The 20,414-nt window shown below is 42.4% G+C and overlaps 1 protein-coding gene across 2 annotated transcripts in view; it reads left to right on the plus strand.

The window, feature by feature from the left end:
* The window catches only part of reln (reelin), a 98,551-nt gene that overhangs the window by 25,619 nt on the left and 52,518 nt on the right, over window positions 1-20,414 (plus strand). For both annotated transcript variants that reach the window (XM_039807716.1, XM_039807715.1), the window contains exon 3: window positions 15,809-15,947. In XM_039807716.1, coding sequence (XP_039663650.1) covers window positions 15,809-15,947 — 139 coding nt within the window. The remainder of the gene's footprint in view (window positions 1-15,808; window positions 15,948-20,414) is intronic.

A 20,414-nucleotide genomic window follows, 5' to 3' on the forward strand; every position in this document is an offset into this window, starting at 1 on the left:
CAAACACAAGACAAAACAAGTATTCATTCTAAATGTCTCTAGATATTTCATAATTACAATGATGAAGAAAAGGCACTTGAAGGGAGGAGAGAGCTTTGAAAATAGACAGAAGAGGGAAATGGATAGGCGAAAATGCCAACATGGGGCTGACAAAGTGTTTGAGATTAAGGGAATGAGTTTGAGCGGAGAGTGAAAGGAGAACATTGAAGAAAGTGTGCATGAAAAATGGCAAAGAGGGACCAATGAAAAGGAGACAGTATGTGAATGATATAAGGAGGGGGAGAAGATGAGATGATGGCGTTTCATCACTCCCTCTGACGGAGTGGCTGATTGGTGTTGCCGTGCCAATGCTGAGCTACTGAGAAACTGGTCATTGATGGATGGCGCGTTTGCAAGGGTGATGTTTGTTTTGTCGTTAATTTGCATATTTGTATGTATTTGCGGGGTGGTTGGCTTCTGCTAGCAAGGATCTGTCCCCATCTCAATATGATGGATCTGGCGGTCTGACAAAATGGACAGCTTAGTGACAGGGACATCCAGCCGACACTGTCCCCATGACGGATGGGTTCATGCTATCACACAGCCCGATTAAAGATGAAATCCTGCTGCACCTTGACCTCTGGAGGCGGGGCCAGAGAGGGTGTGCAGCCAGAAGTGTAATCATACCATACACACATTTAACAGGTCCCATGCGGAAATAGAAACATATGGAAATACACAATCGTGAATGGTCTTTCCTTCTCATTATGCACAATTATGCATTCAAATCATGATATCCACACACTCATCCATCTCAAGGCTGAAGGTTGGCTGTCTGTGCCCTCCTGCCACCAAGCCAGATTGAATGTCAGTCAGAATGTCAGACTATGAGAGATGGCAGCTCATCATGTCAGTATTTACAGAGACACACTCACAGGTGTGATTCCTCCTGAACAAAGCCTTGTTTTGGAAGCACTAACAGTCCCAGGAGTGCAGAAGTGTGCTTCTGCATACCCCTTCCATCAATGGGATGAGTAGAAAAACTGAGATGGAGTTACTGTGTAGGGAGAGATTGAGGATAAAGAGGAATGATATAGAGAAAGGATGGTGCAGGGAGGAAAGAAGGGGCGAAGGAAGGGGTTCCCATGGGGAGAGCTGCTGTCAGTCCCTAGGAGACTTCAAACACACTGCAGCCCTGTGATCAACCTGCTCCCTGGCTCTCAGCTGACAGCTCCCTGACTGTGCCGCTTAGACTCCTTCATGCATGCACGCACGCACGCACCACACACACACACACACACACACACACACACACACACTCACATATACACTTGCTTGCTACCATGAGAGCTCCACACTCACTGATTTATCCACTCATACCACAACACATTCAAATTCCATTGACATACGCATGCTCATGCTGCTTCTCACACTTAGGATGCTTGTCTGTGACACATTTGCTCTCATCCAACCTTGTAATAACCTTGGACAATGCCAACGTTCCTCTGTTACAACTCTGTGAAGGACAGTCTCAAACTGTTGCTCCTGAACTATGGGCTGAACAGAGGCAAGGTGGTGCTGGTGGTGTTGGTGATGATGTTGATAATGATAATGACTTATCTAAGTCATTACTCCTTCTCTGCTCAGGGCTGAGGCACCCAAAGGCAAGATCCCTCCTGATGATGAATTCATTAGTGCAGAAGATGAAATGAGTTGTCAGGGGCAGGGTTATGTATGGGAGGTGATTTGTGTTCTCTGCGGCACAGTGTTGAGATCGCCTTGCTGTAAATCTCCCTGCTTTGCTGGCACAGGACTTTCCCACCCCTTGCGCCCAGACTGAGCCTCTGTTCTGTCCCTCACGTTGCCCGGCATGTCCTCCCCCACCAATCTCACAATGCTTAGAAGCTGCTAACAGGTGGCTAAACATTTGGGTGCTCTCACAGTCCAGAGTATTGCTTGGATGATTATGCACATCACAAGTCATGTAGCTTCTTTCAATGTGCAAAGCCTCCTTAGAAACCAACACCACCTCCAATGGATTCAAACAGAATACAACATAATTCATTATTAATTTAAGGTAGACCCACAGCAGACTCTGAACAAGTGCAGTAGTTTTGGCTATACATCCCAACAGCGTAGGTCTTGTGATGGTACAGTAGACCTGCTGGAGCAGTGCTGCTGGGAATTTACTGGTTCACTCAGTGTACACTAGCTCTCTTGGAAAACACAGCCCCTTCTTTGAACTCCCACAGCTTCACTAGGTGTGCTTACATTTGTATATGGTATTCAGCATGTCTATGCTCATGTATATGTGCATCTATTTGTGTCTCTAAGTGAGTGTGTGTGTGTGTGTGTGTGTGTGTGTGTGTGTGTGTGTGTGTGTTTATATTTGCTTTTTATGAGAGCACACATACTTGTATGCACATGCTGGGCATCTGAGTGCTTTTCCTTTCCTGCTGTATTTTCTACATCCAAATGTATGGTTAAAAAAAAAAAAAAAAAGGTCCAGGGTGGCCGAGAGAGCATAAAGAGGGGAAAGCAGGAGCTGCACTGACTGCGATAGAGATTTCAAAGTGGTGTGTGAAATGTTGGCCAGTTTTTTATATGTTATTATTATTTTTTTGTTCTGCAGGAGAGAGCAGCAGGCGTAGGCTGTTTCTCCCATGTGTGGTCTCTCTTGAGCAGAGCAATGTTATTTTCTGCCATGCAGAGAGGTTGGTTACAAGCCAGAGAGAATGAGAGAGGAGAGAGAAATAAAGATAGAATAAAGACAGAGAGAGCTTTGACTCAAAGACTGCTCAGTTTGACACATTTCTGTGAACACTAGTGGGTTTGCATCATTTCAACAAAGAGTCAAGCTGACTTTGAAATGTATCTTTGTTGTGTTGTGATATAAAACTCCTTATACTCTATACCTCCACATGCACCTTGCAAGTGTGTGGGCATCTGTGGGTTTGGTGTGCAAACTGCGAGAAAGTGATTTAACAAAGCCTTCTCCACAAAGTGCATGCCATCCGGGCTGCACTCTGCGTTCTATTCATTTTTAAAGTTCCCTTGCAGAGAGTATTAGGAAAAGGGGAAGTGCTCTCTGACTCTGTGAGACGAGCATCTTGGTGGTTCTACTGGTTAATCACTGTAGGGCCCTGCTGGATCTGGCCCTACACCCTCTAAAAGCCTCAGAGAAGAACAGGAATGCTCCACTGACTGGCCCATTTTTTAATTATTATTATATTATATTAGATACAAGTTATCTGTGAACAACTGACTCAGATCCAACCTGACCCATATTTTGGCAGTGAAAATAGTTGATGACCTTCTCTGTGTTTCGCCCTCCTTACGAGAGCCAGGCTGTTGCTGCCGTGATTAGTTAACTGCCTCCCAGCATTCCTCTGTCAGTCCAGGCTCAGCTCCAGCCTCCTCCATCAACACATTTAGGTACACACACATACTGTATATACACACACATGCAAATACAGCACAGGCACCGTGCCTTGCTTTCCCTAGGCTTTCCACTGGCTCCTCACCTGTCGCCCCAGGTCTCTATTTCTCATACTCAACATGTGTGTCAGGACAGAGCCTGCAACACCACGGCCTTGTTTATTTGCTGCATTGACGGGTGGGGAGCAGGGACGTGGTTGCAAGAAATTAGCACAAGTCAAATCAGATTAATTAATCCCCAGCTCAAACTATTAGCCGAGGAGTCGTGTTGAATTAAAAATCAAATTAGCCCTGGCGCCTGTTGTTAAAGCTGTGGTGTGTGCCTGCCAAGCTACAATGACACACACCCACAGAAGCCTGCCGCTCATGGGCTTCACTGACGGATGGACGTATGGATGGATGGATGGATGGAGGGGTGGAAGAAGAAATTGGTGCTCAAGGACTGGAGTTGTGGGGGAAGGGGAGTTTGGTGACTTTGCCACCCAGTGTGGTAATCTTCTCCTGGGGCACGGAGCTGGCTGTCCTCCACTGGGTGCTGCTCCATAGGCCTCACACTAGCAATCAGCAGGCTCGGCTATGTCACTCCAGTTAGGCCTTTCAGCAACATTTCACCCTGATGGTTTACATAACTCACACACACATCTTGAGCCTGGGACTGAACCCAGTTTTAATCAAGCCTGTTTCTCAACCTGACTCTATCAAAAACATAAAAGGAAGCAAAAGGGAAATTCTGTTTTTATACAACTTGGGTCTCATTTTCGTAGTTCCGGCCATTGTTCCTATCAGTAATAATAACATTGTGTTCACTGAATTTATTGTTGGGTTCTAACAATGTGACAACATCAGTAAAAAGTCCACCCCAGCAAGAAACTTGAAAAGTCTGATGATCAAACAGGTTTTAAACAAACCCCAAGGCCCAAACTATGAAAATAAGTAGCATGCCTCCACCCTCCTATGTACTTATGCTCAATTTTCATTTCCCTTCAGTACTACTTCTGGGTTCGTGGTTTATGCTGCGTTCATGCCACCTCGGAATAACAGGCACCGCCCCCCTGGTTACGTTGTTTTTCCGACTGGCAGCGTTCACATGGTCGGGATGCGTGTTCTTCTTCTTCTGTTATATTGGCGTTTGGCATAACAACTTTTTGCATGAATGCCACCAACGGTTGGCTGTAGCCTAGAGCATCAGGTGTGTGAAAACATGGAGGCCACAATAACAAAATATTTTCTGCTGTTTTGTTATGCGAGCATCCAAACAGCACATCGCCAGGTGTTTGTTTGTGTTATCTGCAGGACAACCAATGGGAAAAGACACGGATAATGTGTTGTTTTTTTATACATAGGCCTATTTATGAATAACTTTAAACATGTTATGTCTGTGTATGTTTCTTGGCAGAGGCGTTTGTCCACAATAAACAGTTTATTGTCATTGAAATATGTTCAGTGAACCAAAGTCACCTACATCAAACGTGAGTTGTCAACAACACGTCACCAACTGGGAAACTCGATTATCAAAATCCAGCCCGAGTTTCCCACCTCTGATTCCCACAGGAAGTTACGTGAATGGTGACGTTTTCACTCGGAAAAACGTTTTTCCGATGTCCATGAACGCACGGATAGTCTTGGGTTTTCTCCTTCAAATCCAATCAGCGAACAGAGGGAGTGGCTGAGAACGATGACGTTGAGGCCGTGCGCTAGAGTTACGGCTAGTGATGTGCGATACCACTTAATTCCTATTCGATCCGATACCAAGTAATACCCAGGCTGGTATTGCCGATACCAATACCAATACTTTTTATCTAGAGGGAAATTCAAGTATCCAGTAGCATATTGTCACCTTCCTAAAATAATTGCCTAAGTCATTTTTTAACAAAAAAGATTTTGTTGCCTAAATCATCTCCTCATGGTGCAGGCCACCTCTGGTAAAATTGCCTAAATCCTCAGTTGAACAGGTCATGTGATTCTACACCTTTAGTAAAATTGCCTATGTCAAGCATGTGACTTAGGCCGTTTTTATTTTTTGTGTTTTCTGAAAATCCTGAAAAAATGACATAGGCAATTATGTTAGGAAGGTGATGATATGAAACATTCATAGATTAAACCTATATTAAAAATCAAATTAACTTATAACACAGTAGTCACAGTAAGCAGTGCAAATGGAGTGTAGATGGAAGTAAAGAGTACAGATGGAGGTAGAAATTGTTCTTTTGTCTATTGTCCGCTCTGCCATGACTAGGAGTTGTTGTACAGTATGATGTCCAGGCGGACGAAAAAGATCCCTCTAAATTCTATTAGTTTTAACTATGGGCTATATGCAGCCTCTCTCAATACACTCTTAGCACTGATCTCGGGAAAGCTACTCATTGTTGCATTTATTTCATTAGGATAGCTTACTTCATGTTTCACTAGTATTTTCTATTTGAACAAACTGCTTTCTGTTAGCTTGTTGTAAGAATGCTGGGATTCCGGGGAACTCTTGTACAGTCACAGAGCCGCATTGCACACACAATTGACTGGCGGAAGGAGAAATAGTTCCTTCCCCTAACCGGATATAATTAGACTTTTCTGGTGACAACAAGTTACTTATACTAGAGCAGGAGACGTTGGGATCGTAAATATCGATACTTTAGTATCGATCCGCACATCACTAGTTACGGCGGAGAAAGATGCGAGCGAAGCCATTTGGTCCGTTGTGGCAACGCCGCCGAATATCCAGAAGTTAAAGCCCGAGCAAGAACAATCTTTGCGGAGTTGTGTTGGTGGCCATGATGTTGTGGCCCTCCTCCCCACGGGGTTCAGGAAAAGTTTGATTTTCCAGCTCGCTCTGTTAGTGGTGAAGGAGTTGAAGTGAAGGCTAACGCTAGCGATGCTAATGCTAAATATAAGCATTGACAGTCTCCCCTCTTGTTGTACATGCGCATGGCATACGTCACGACCAAACGTTGGTAGGTTGGTACAAATGAAATGTACGAGAGTCTGGTAGGACCAGGCTAAAAAATAAGACCCAATTTGTAACAAAATTGGAATTTTCATGGTACTGTTACAGTGTATTATTTGCATGCATCTGCATGTATACATGCATTTGGCTATACTATATGTGTGTTTGAGAGTATGTGAGTTTAACTTTGAGATGGATTGCAGGGCTGTGCAGAGACGTAGAAGTCTCATCTATTATACAGGGTGGGGCTCCAAAACACACAACACTTGTTTGATTCAGAACAACATTCATTTCAATTATGACACATTAGTTCAGGGGGGTATATTGTGCTCCAGTAGTGTTCCTGTATTCCATTTATCATTCACGCTTGTATGACTTGTAGCTCTTGATCAATGAAAGGAAGCAGTATGCAGCCTCTAACAATGAACTAAATGTTTATTTTCTTCATACTTTTAGTTATTATTCAGTCATTGGTTTTGATAGATGTAAAGGGCATATTACACAAGAAGAAGCAATTATAAAATGTATTTATATTAAATAATTGTTCATGTATGACCATATGTTGTGTACAGTACTTTTTCTCATTCAGCTGGTTAGAGCCATACTGGCAGCTCCTACAATAAGCCCTAGCTTTTTATGTTTGTGTGTGTGTGTCCTTGCCTTAGGAGTTTATGGATGATGGATGATGGATGCTATGAGATACAATGGAAGCCTAAATGAAAGAGCAATTGTTCTGTGAATGTATGCATATGGGCAAAAATTGGTCTGGTGCTTACGGCCAGGGCATGAATACGTACGTTTTTATCTATACACAAACGGCTTCTTTCACAGAACATTCAATTGAACGTCCTGTGCACACATGGAAAAATATATTAATGTAAACATATACATATTCACACTAAGTCTCTCATATACACTCTCGTGCATGCTCACCTACACGCATATACAGCTCAGCAGACCTCCAGGTGTCCTTTACTGCTAGTTAAACTGTCTTTCATTCATAAGGAAAACCTATCCCCCTCACATTTTCCCACAGAGTCTCATACCCCATTTCCCCCTGGCCACTGGCATCTTTCACCACCCATATTAACACACAGCTTCCTCCTGGCAAAGCTGTGCCAGACCCCTGCCATCACCACAACGCTGCCAACCTGTCTCCATGGTAGTGATTGGCAGATGCTGAGATGGATGCTCGTTTCAGCCAATAGCAGATCAGAGTTAGGTTGTCATGCGCCGTGAGACCCTACAGTGGCCCGACTGACCAGCTGAGGATGGTGTTGAGAAGCGTCGGTGAATGCAACACAACAGGCGCACACAAACGCACACACACATAGCATGGGATCATTCAGCAGCACAAAGCGTATGGGGTCCCTACTCAGGCTGTCAGTACTGTTGTGATGTATCATTTATGTTGCCATTGTGTGGCCTTCTCTTGAAACATGTTGACAGAGGCATTATTCTGGCTTTTGACAGATTCCCATACATTCACAGGCTTTTAATAACACATGTTAATGCTCCAATAGGTTTATGACAGGTTTTAAGAATTACCGCATGAAATATGAGCCTTTAATTGGCCTGCTCTCCAAATTATCTGGGGTGGTATACATTGAATTTCTAAATCTGAGTCTAAGTGGGAGAATGATCACTGCTTATATGGCTATTATCTCTCTGTCTGAGCGTGCACATAGACACACACGCACACAAGATGCCTGGAAGACAAAAGATGTGCAGCGTAAACATTAATCTGTGCTTTTTAAATGAGACCCATTTTTCTGTGTTTAATCAAAAAAGTATATAGTGAGTGGTAACAAATATAAATTCTTAAGACAAAAATCAAATAACCTAATCTTCTTACAGCACATTACGTTACTTCATAGGAATTCATTTCATTTCATTAACGCTCCAAGCAAACTGCTATGCATACATGCATTTTAATATTCTGTTTGTGGTTGATTATGTATCTGTGTGTGCAGGCGTACAGGGTCATAAAAATGCATGTGTGCTTATGGTTGTGCAGTATGTGCTTTAGCATTGAACATGAATTCACTAAACATGAATTCATTACTAACAATTGCTCCAGTGAAGTTGCACCAGTTTATTATATCAACTGTTGATAGAAAGGAACCAACAAGCACCCAGATTCATTTTACCTTTAGGACTAAAGTGTATTTTCCCACTGCCTTCGTGTCGGTTGGAAAACTAGCAAGAAAAACATGTTTAAATGGTTTTTAGAAAACATCTATCAGGAATGGATGGAGTCAAATTACAGACAGATCAGTCAAACTAATAGTTTTGTGTTGCTCCCCAAGCCAGACATTGCTGAAGGACAATTGTGAAATGAGTGCAAAATCCAGTAGCTATGTACTGACCAGATGTCAAATGGTGTGTATAAACTCTGAGTGATTCTCGTAAATGTGCATATCAATTTGAATGTTGCCTCTCGAATCCTCGCAACTCTGCCACAAAACCTAACTATCAGTCGGTTCTAATGCCAGTTAGACCGGCTCCTGCTGGTCCTACAGTGTGAAGTCGCTGCCAGGCTGAGCCACCGATTGCCCATCTGCTCCATCAGAGAGAATTCTCACTCCATCTATTTGACTTGTTTTGAGCTTGGCTGTGGAAAAGCTCATTAGCTTTGCAAAGTGAGATATAAAGACAGATAAAAAATGATGGGTCCAAACACAGATGTGATTTGAAGTGTTTACATAATTTAAAGAAGTAAATCTAGATAGAGGGGGAACAACTTGTGAAGAACAAGTCTTTACTGGAGACATGGGCGGGCTGAATATGAATACATAATTACCAGCACAGATTGATGTCGAGGTGACAGCCCTACAACCAACATACTATGACCCTTCCAATTCTGACACACCCATTTCCTGTGTGTTTTTGAATAAGTTTGTGTGTGGGCATGCCCAATGATGCATATATAGGTGTGTGTGTGTGTGTGTGTGTGTGTGTGTGTGTGTGTGTGTGTGTGTGTGTGTGTGTGTGTGTGTGTGTGTGTGTGTGTGTGTGTGTGTGTGTGTGTGTGTGTGTTTATATTTATGAAACATGCCCAGTCACCCCGTGGGAGTTAGCAGGTCATCTTCCCTTGAGATTAATCACTGCCGACAGCTCATAAATGCCCAATCTGCATGAGAAAGAACTGCATGTGTTTGCGTATAAGAGCGTGATCGTGCATGCATGTATTTGCATATGCGCATTTGACTGAGGATGTGTGGTTGCAACAGTCCTTCAAGATCCCCCCTGTGGCTGCTTATTGAATTAGAAGTGGCCTCTGCTGATAAGTATCTAACATGCAGTATGAATGCATCACCCATGGCATTTGTGCTGCAGCTACAACTTCTGTCATCGTCAGCTCATTAGGTGTTCTGCATGCGGCTGATTGTTTGCTAACGAGTCCAAATGTGGAGAACAAACAATCATAGTTGATGAAGCATAAATGGTGGCCACTAAAAACTAAACGTTTTTAAATGTTTGTTTTTTTCATTTTGTGGAAAGAGGTTAAAAGACAAAAAAGTAGCAAATTGTTCCTTTCATTCACCCGATTACTTTGGGTTTTGATACAACTGCATCAAGTACTGTAATTACTGTAAAGTAAGAGAATTTGGGGGGGATCAAGAGTGAGAAAAGAGGAGATGAACAAAGCACAAAATATTGACAGAAAAGAAAACAAGCAGTGGCTGGGTTGGCTCAGTGGGTAGAACAGGCTCACATGTACTGAGAGATTTATGCCTCGACGCAGAGGTCCAGGGTGAGAATCTGACCTGTGACGATTTCCTGCATGTCTCCCCCTCCCCCCCTCTCTCCCCAAAAAAATTATCTTTAAAAAAAGAAAGAAAAAAAGAAAAGAAAACAAGCACATGAAGCAAAGATAAGATCAGTCAACATATGTTACCAGAGATCAGGTACCAGAGATGCTGTAAAAAAAAAAGAACTTAAATGATGAAGAATAAATTATTAACAGTAATAAAATAACAGTTTTTAAAGTTGGTGTGACCCAGTGTATAAGGACACAGGAAGGGCTTTGTTATATGTTTTCATTTCACAATGACGAAAGAGCCTGTCTTTTTATTTCTCTGCTCATCTCCCTGGACAGAACCAGGAATGTTAGAGCTTTATGTTTTTTCTGCCCAGGTTCACTACAGCTTGTTGCTTGTTGGAACATTTGGATCTCAGTGAATAATAGTGATTTTCTCTCTCTCTCTCTCTCTCTCTCTCTCTCTCTCTCTCTCTCTCTCTCTCTCTCTCTCTCTCTGTCTCTCTCTCTCTCCACACCCGGACATAAAAGGGACTAGTTTCGTTATTTGCATTTTTATGCCTGAGTGTATTTTTCAAGTGGGATTAGAAATTCTGTGAGCAGTGTCGAGTCCCAGCGCTGCTGTGTCCTGGAGTGCATCAGTCTGCCTTTTCATCTTCACCCTAGCCTAACTGCTCTCTGCTTCTCTTTAGCCATATCCTCAGTCCCTCCCTCTCTCTACCTCTCTCTGTCTGCTGCTATTTTCTTTGTTTTCCTAATTTTCTCACAATGATACGCTGTTTTTTTGTTTCAAACATTGGATTTTGTTTGTTTTTACTTCATCCAGTATTAGTTCGTTTTCCTATTCAAGTTACAGAAGCTTTTGGTAAATTAATTAGGGTTTTATTACATTCATTTGATGAGTGACTGGTGCACTGGTGCTGTCACTGTTTCTGTCCTTCTGTCCACACCGGCCACAGCCCGTTTACTGTCTCCTTCTGCTGCTTTCTCCCCTACTACTGCTATCTCCCCGGCTGAGTCTGCTGCTCAACTCATCACCACACTCTCTTTCCGTTTGTCTTTGGAGCTTTCCAGATAGTGTTTCCATTGCCATGAGAGCTAAGCTTGTATTATGCACATCTGCAGGGATTCTCAAATTGCACCATGGCGATGTGGTGAGAAAGATTCACAGCACTTCTCCTTCTCTTCTTCTGCCACAAAATTGGACATTTAGTGCCGAAACTGTTGTCTTGACGGCCTTGGTTGCGGCAGTAAATGTATGGCACATAACAGCAAGGAAATTGTTCTGGAAATGTGTCTTTTGTGTCAGAACGGGGTTAAAAAGAGAGAAAGATGTATGGGTATGTCAATGCATGCTTGCCTGAGTGCTAAGTAAGAACTGGACAAAAGCAATTTCTGCTTTTCTGTATGTCGGCGGTAAAGATAGGGTGCTGGGAGATCTTGCCCAGGCAAACAACATTGCAATAACCCAAGACAGTTATGTGTGTAGTCATTACACAGAGAGGTTGTAGCCAAGAGGTGATTGGAGAATAGCACTACTATTAGTGGGTGATTACATCTCAGTCTGTTATTACACACCAGCAGCTCCTTAGCAATGTAAAAGGCTGCTTTGCTCGACGCCTCGTAAATCTGACACACTAGGCCCACACGGTGCATGAACTCACACATAATGACACAATATGTTATCGTCATGTGAAACCTTTCAAATCATGTAGCTTTGCTGATTATTCAGTTTGAACTCTAGTTAAAGAGTTTGATGTTTCTCTGCATGAGAACTTTTACAAGAAAATCTGTGCAGACCCCACAGGGTAAACAAAAATGCATGGTGCTCAATTTAAAAACAGGCTTGTTTTTCTTAGTTTTTCAACCGACAGCAATAATAACTAGGTTTGTTTGTAGCGTGGCACACACACATACGCATCAACAATCTGAAAAAACGATACAAACGAGCACACACAAAAATACACACAAACAGCTGGCTGGGTTAAACAGAAACATTTATGGTGCTGTCGACATTGTGTGTATTTATGGATGCAATCTGTGAGGTCACATTTATTACTGTCAGAAATGGGCGAAATTATGTCTCTTTAAATAATTAGTTTTAAACCACACACACACACGCGCAAACACATACAATCTTTGCATATTGATGTGCACGTTGATTCAGGGGATATTAAAGCTCCGATGTTATTAATCATCGCTGATTATGTTTTCAGTGAGCTGAGTTATGATTGAGGAAAGGAGAGGAGAGGATTGTGTTAGGCTAGCCACCAGAGCACTGCAGCTCAGAGCACATCTTCATACACAGTAGGGCTGTGCAATATGAGGAAAATATCTAATTGCGATTATTTTGACTTATATTGCAATTGCAATATGATTAACGATATTGGAGGAAATTATAATTTTTGTATCATTATTCTCATTTTCATTAAAAAAAATTGAAATAAAAAAAATTAAAAGGATTACAGTTTGATTTTTGCGAGGATCTGTACCAAACAAAGACTTTTTTCTTTAGTCTGTAGGATAGGATTTGTGGCCCAGGACGTCTCTGCAGCACCACAATACTTAATTCAGAATGGTTTGACACATATTTTGCCGTTAACAAATATTGCACCCCCCTGCGATTTCGATAACAGCCCTAATACACAGATGGTACATCACATACGTTTTAAAACTGGCTGAATGTGTTTGCAACGTGAGCATCGGACCACACTATGTTGACTTTGTTTTGTAAAATTATGACAAATGCCCAAATTATCTGTCTGGGAGATGCACACATACCCGAGTTGTGTTTGCATTCGTGATAGTTACCGTACAGTTTGGACGCCTATTCGCAGACACTACAAAGCCGTTTAGTATCAGTAAATTATTAAACTGTTCTGTATGTCTGCGTAGTGATTGATGAGTGCGGCGGCGTCCTGCCCTTGCCCCCGTGATATGAAGGAAAGATTGTGTGACATGATGTCATTCCATCGATGCAATCATAGCCGGACACAGACCCTCATTAATAAAAGCAGTGTTATGTCAGTGTCAGCTCACAGGGAGGGAGAAAAGAAGGAGAGGGTTGAGAAAAAAATAAATGATGAAAGAAGAGAAGTAGAGGGGGAAAAAGAGCAAAGAAGAGACGGTGGATTAGAAGTGAGTGTGACGCAGGAAGCAATGAAGAAGAAAAAGAAAACTGTACTGTAGGATGCCAGTGGATGGAAAAATATCAGTAGAATGGCAAGAGATCAAAAGAGTCAGGGAAAAAATGAAAAGCAGACGGAAAGAAGGGAGAATGGGATAAGGTGGATATGTACAGTATGTGCAAAACTTGAGACATTGGGTAGATGTCTATACTCTTATATCACGCAGGTCCTTGTGGCTCTTTCTTAGTGTATCTAGGTAAATTCAATGGCCAGTCACCTTATGAATTAGTTTCAGACTAATGCTGATTTGTCTGTAAGAAGTGTTACTTTATAATGTATTGCCCATTTGTGCACTCTCTCTTACCAAACATTATTGCAGTATTTTAATTGCATGCAAGCTGGTAGATTTGACTTTGCTGCAAATCATCTTGCACAAGATACCATTTTTTATTTTAATGTTACTTTCATTTTATTGCTGTATAAAACCAACCTGACACTTACTTGAGATACTGTTGGTAATCCGTGACAGTGAACATCAATATTCTTGTGTGTTTTATTTTTGTGAAAGTAACTATGAGTGTGCAGCAATGTTGTGGAGTGTGAATACTTTTTATTAAAGGTCCCATGGCATGAAAATTTCACTTTATGAGGTTTTTTAACATTAATATGAGTTCCCCCAGCATGTCTATGGTCCCCCAGTGGCTAGAAATGGCGATAGGTGTAAATCGAGCCCTGGGTGTCCTGCTCTGCCTTTGAGAAAATGAAAACTCAGATGAGCCGTTTTGGAATCTGCTTGTTATGAGGTCATAACAAGCAAGGTTACCTCCCCTTTCTCTGCTTTGCCCACCCAGAGAATTTGGCCAACCCATGAGAGAGAGACATCATGGCTTTCAAACGAGAAAAGTGGCAGTTGGTCAAGGCCACACCCCCACCCTCCACCTTGCCCCCTCTCTCCTCCTCAATACCTTCAGACACAGAAATGGCACATCCTAAGGAAAGCTCATTGTAGGACTGGCTCTAGTGGCTGTAGTTCTGCACCAAAGCTGAATTTCGGGAAAGAGACTTCAGATACAGTATTAGGGGACCACTAAGGTCTATATAAAAGCATCCAAAGAGCACCATGTCATGGGACCTTTAAAGTCTGCAGTTTGGAAACTGGTGAGAGTTGGAAAACCAAAATGCAGTGTTTGTAATTCAAGAGACCATAATTTCAATATAATCATTTACACCACATCCACGTTTTATCAGTTGTTTGTCTCTGTTTTTGGTGTGGTTTTCCAAAGGCAATGCTGTTAAGGAAGCCACATGAACACACACCACTGGCTATACAAGCCATACAGTTTCTTATAAATGGGCTTATCCCACAATGATAATGTAACTTTTACAAAGATAAAAGCAGACATGACATATACTGTGATAAATGACTCTGGCCCTATTTTAACGTTCTAAGCACACGGCGTGAAGCGCATGGCGCAGGTGCGTTTAGGGCGTGTCCAAATCCACTTTTGCTAGTTTGACGGTGGAAAAAAGGGTCTGTGCGCCGGGCGCATGGTTCAAAAAGGTTGTACTTAGTGTCTTCATTAATTCATAGGTGTGTTTTGGGCGTAACATGCAATAAACCAATCAGAGTGTCATCTCCCATTCCATTTAAAAGCCAGCCGCGTTTGTACCTTGCTATAAGGATGGCGGATTTGCTCCATAATATTTTTATTTGTAATCTTTTGCATGTTTGTCTGCTGCTGCGCTTCCCTGTGTGTGTGTGTGTGTGTGTGTGTGTGTGTGTGTGTGTGTGTGTGTGTGTGTGTGTGTGTGTGTAACAAGCATAGTGTGCGTGCTGTGCATAAGCCTAGGTGCTGCTAAAATAACAATGAAATACTGCGCTATTGACTTTAGACCAGGTTTTTGTTGGTCAATTGCACGATCACTTCCCACTGCCTCAAGATAGCAATATGCCAAGAATTCACCTGAACGCACCTCCCTGTAAGGCAAGCACACCCATGGGCACAAAGATGGGCACAGGTGCATTTGCTATTTAAAGATTATTTTTTGGGGGCTTTTCCCTTTATTATATAGTGACACTGGATAGACTTGAAAGGGGGAGAAAGAGATGAGGGATGACACGCAGCAAAGGGCAGCAGGTTGGATTTGAACCCACGCCGCTGCAGGACTCAGCCCACATGGGGCGAATGCTCTTACTGGGTGAGCTAGAGGCCACCCCTGAGTTTGCTATTTAAACGACGTGGGAACTGGACGGTCTTAAAATAGCAAAGACACTTGCGTCAGGCTTTGCGGCACGCTGCACGGGTGCAAGATAGGGCCCCTTATGTCTTCACAAGTTGATTTTAATACTGTAGTAAAATACATGGAAACCAGCTGCTACTTAAAGTCATGGAAAACTTTTTTTTTTTAAAAGACTAAGGTAGGCTTTAGAAAATTTTTGGTACTAATTCAATTATTGGATGGCACAAAACATTTCAAATCGAGGCTACGCCAGCCAGGTGACTTTCTCTGTCTCTCTCAATTTATCTTTTCGGTCTCATTCTTTTCTCCTCCCTCCACCAGGTGTGATGCCAGAGCGGCAGTTTGGTGGAACCCAGTTTGTTTGCAGCGTGGTCGCTTCACATGTCAGCCACCAGCCATCCACCAGCTTCAGCTTTGTCTGGATCGCCCCACCGCCCGGCACCGGCTGTGTCAACTTCCTGTAAGTCATGCGTGAGTGTATGTGTTTAAAAGAGAACGGCTAAGAGAGAAAAAGACACATGAGTAGTTGGGATGCAGATTAGAACCTTTACAGCCGTGTCATGTTGTGTGGCTGCATATTGACCCAGTAAGCCTGAGTGACTGGAAAAAGGATAAACTTGGGACAGAGATAGCGTGTGAGTGTGTGTTTGTGTAGTGAAATTACCTGTGTGTGTGTGTGTGTGTGTGTGTGTGTGTGTGTGTGTGTGTGTGTGTGTGTGTGTGTGTGTGTGTGTGTGTGTGTGTGTGTGTGTGTTTAGCCTGCTGAGAATTAATGGAAATACCCCCATCCTCTTATTCAATGGGCTCGGTCCCTTTTCTCATTGGAAAATGTGTGAGTGGTTGAATAGATCCACCCATTCCCCAAGGATGGGTGTAGTACAGACACACTTAGAAAAACTCTGGTTCACATGATTCACACATAAGAATTAGTAAGTAGGAATGGCTTATATAAGGGTCTTAATTGGGTTTTTAGCCCACTGCCGCTAGGGAAGTAACCAGTTGCTCAGTAACACTGTACAGGTGCTTTCTATCTGTCTGCCTGTTTGTGTACACGTTACTCACTGTGTTGCCCTGAAGCTTAGTTGTTGTTTGATTGGCCCAAGTAGAAAAAGATCTAGCTTTATACGCTTGAGAACAGCCTTGATCTTTCCCCTTTTTTCATTTTCCTTCCCCCTTCTTCTGTTTTGTCGTGCTCTTAATCATTTTCTCCATCTCTATCTGTTGGAAACTAGTTCTCTTGGCTGGTGAGTTACAGCCTCATGCTGATAATCAGTCAAAATGCAATTAGCAGCTGTTGCCGCAGAAGCGTAGAGGAAAAGGGAGAACTCTGTAACTCTGCCCAATGCAAAGTCACAACAGTGACAGCACCACATTACAAAGATCTTTGAGAAATTCACCCACATATATTGTAATATTTATACATATGACAAGGGCAATTCTCACACTTTTACATCAAGAGCAGCCAAGTGTGTTTTAAATATGAAATCTAAAAATGATATCACCATATACAGAAATTTGAATGCTTGGATAGTCAAATCAAACTACAACCTAATGCAAGCCCTTCTTTTTGTTCCTTTTCTTATTACCAGTCATCGACTTTCAAAACTTAAAAGACGTTGCAAATTGCACATTATGTATATTATGTCTTATAGAAACACGACTAAATTAAACATTTTGGCAGTACTCACAAAAATCCCTCAATGAATTACTGGAGGGACATGATAGACTATCAGACTGATACTTTTACGGACAGACAAGACAGACAGAAAAGGCTTCAGCTGGGGAATTTGCTCAAGTGGAACTGCCATTTAGACAATATCCATCGAGCCAAACAGATTTACTGGCTTTTTTGTCTGCCAGCAAACACATTTACTGTTGAGCGTGTGTCAGCTTACGAGGATTGTGTGTTTCCTCAGTATTTGTGTATTGCCCATGCATGTGCTGTGTGTTTGCGTGTGAGTGTAAACTATGGAGCAGCAGTGTGCCAGTGCTGATGACAGTGGGGCTGGCAGGTGGCCACGACTGTATGACAATAGGGGCCCCTGCGGCTGACCTTATCAAAGTCAGCCAGTCACACTCCAGCTGGCTGGAGAGACAGCTTCTTAAATACACACACACACACACACACACACACACACACACACACACACACACACACACACACACACACACACACACACACACACACACACACACACACACACACACACACACTCTTACTTCACCCTGTTCCAGTTCACAGCTCCCATCTCCACCAGTATATCCTCATATCCAGAGGTGCCCTCCCTGGGTTCAGTGACATGATGCTGGGAGAAATTCAACAGGCGAGGCCCTTGTGACCAATACCAGGGCCACCTTGTGTACCAGTTATTTTTTTCCAGCAATGAATTGTCAGTATAATTACTATTGAGGTTGACAGGTGATTAGACAACTGTCAATTTCATTCTCTATCATATCTTCTTCTTGTTTTTATTTTTTTTTATAAATGAATTCACCCAAGAATTGCAGTTGTATAGCAAATCTTTCAATCACTTTAAAAGTCAAAACAAGGTAATACAAAATATGGGTGTGACAGAGCAGAGGTGACATTTGTCTTGACCGTACAAAATGTAAGTAATGCAATGTCCTGCCCTTGCCCATAGTATTCCTGCCCTGATTGATCCAAGGACCATTTTCCACAGACAGTGTCCATGAGTGTTTAAATTAAAGGCACAGACATTCTATGTCCTTCACAGGGCTAGAGCTGGTCCACCACTGCATTAATATGGGACCTGTGAGCAGTTTTATGGGCTATATTGTGGGAGTGTTCCTGGTAACAGATCACTAGCAGGAGTGTGATAGAGTGCAGTGACGTGGGCATCTAGAAGAACTCATTTTCTGGGCAGCTGTAAATTGCCACCTAAAGAGAAGGGGAGGCCTTGGAAGAGAGGAGGAGAGGAGGTGGAGGAACAGGGAGGACACATACATCTATAAGTAAATACCAATCACACTATTCAAACTGAAACTAGTTGATCAACAGAAAATTAATCAGCAACAAGCATTTGCTGGTTCCAGTTTCCTAAATACAAGAACCAGCAACTTTTTGTTTTTATATCACTGTAAATTGAATATTTTTGGGTGGTTGTTGTTGAAGAAAACAATATGAATATGTATGCCTTTGGATCAGAAATTGTAATAAGCAATTGTATTTATATTTTCAAACATTTTACCAACTTTACAATTAATTAATTACATAATAAAAAAAAAATAGATTAACCGGTAATACAAGTGACCATTAGTTGCAGCTCTAATATGATACACTCCCAGAAGTTATACCTGCAACTATCATAGTGAAGCTGTAGGCCAGGAGCAAACCTTTTCATACACACAAAATGCAAACAAACTCATGCTTCAATGATTGCATAAAACACAGTTGTGCCCCACTTTTTATTCTTCTTGCTCAGACATGACAGTCCACACCACTACATAATGTACTGAATGCTTTGCTGCACTTAGCAGAGGTGAGAATGGTGTAATAGCTTCCTCTTGTGAATCTAAAGATGCACTGGTTTGTCTCGTCCTTTCTTTGCCTTTATTCTGCTTCACTAACAGCCTCAAGGCAGTCGGTGTGTGTGTGTGTGTGTGTGTGTGTGTGTATGTGGTGTGCGTGCATGCGTGCGTGCTTGCTTGCGTGCGTGCGTGCGTGCGCAAGCATGGGGTTTTATATGTAACAACTACCTTCAGAGAAACATTCAAACACTCTTAGCCCTGTGTATAGCTCTTGCTGTGTGGGTGATACATAGGTGTATTTGGGTGCTATATGCATACATGCAGCCATGCATGAACATATTCTTGTGTGTGTGTGTGTGTGTGTGTGTGTGTGTGTGTGTGTGTGTGTGTGTGTGTGCCTGTGTGCGTGCGTGCGTGCGTGCGTGCGTGCGTGCGTGCGTGTAAGATGTGTTTTTGAGCTGTAGTATTGTCTCCCTGTGGGACAGTTGCGTGATTGGAGATTGCTTTAATTGCTGCATGTGAGCCCCCTTTCCAAAGTGTTCCCCTGAGGGAATGTATCTAATGTTCCTTTATGTAATTGCATGCTGTGTTTGTGTGTGTTCATATGCATGTGTATACATATTCATTTGTTTGCAAAGACTTATTTACTACTACTATTACTATTTGTTCTTTTTCTAAATCTCTGCTACCTGCGATTCCTCTGTCAAGTCCAAGACTGATTGAAGCCACTTGTATGAGCAATTAGGAGGAGAAAAAGAAATAGAGTGAGGAAGGGCAGGTGGGCGCTCAAACACTCTCTTGTCTTGTTAGCTGTAATTGAAAAGGAATGGTTACTGTGCTGCAATTATGCCGGCTGTTGTGTTGTTGATACTGCCATCTGTTCAAAGTAGGCAGGTCTGTGGGAGCATTACGTTTTTGTTACACGCAGTACGGTATTGCATAGTACGTGGTTGACCACAGTCCTCTGCTGCATGTTATTAACACAGTCTGGTTCAGCTCTAAACCAACTTGACTCCATCTACCTTAACAACGATGGCTGTAGCAGGCAGCCATCATTCGCGCTGCTAAAAGCGAGAGACCACCAACTAGAGATCATTCAGGGCCCTGAAAACAGTACACCCTTTATACTCTCACAAAAGCTTCAGGTGCATGTGTCCTTTTTGGAAAATTACTATTAAATGATAAATTAAGTGAAATTGAAATGTGGGTTGACCTTTCTATTTTATGACAATAATGTGTCCTCAAGCTCATCCAGTCTGGTGATGCTGACAGGCAGGATGATAGACAGCTTGTTATATTAATCAGAGGTCAAAGGTCAGAGTTCAGACATCAGGTGACCTATCTCACCCAGCACCTAATTTCTTCTGATATTAGTCTTTTCCATTGATTTCCTATTATCCAAGTAAATCTTTTGGTCGGTTTTAACATAAATTCACTG

This window comes from Perca fluviatilis, chromosome 8 (assembly GCF_010015445.1).
Source record: "Perca fluviatilis chromosome 8, GENO_Pfluv_1.0, whole genome shotgun sequence".
Lineage (NCBI taxonomy): Eukaryota > Metazoa > Chordata > Actinopteri > Perciformes > Percidae > Perca > Perca fluviatilis.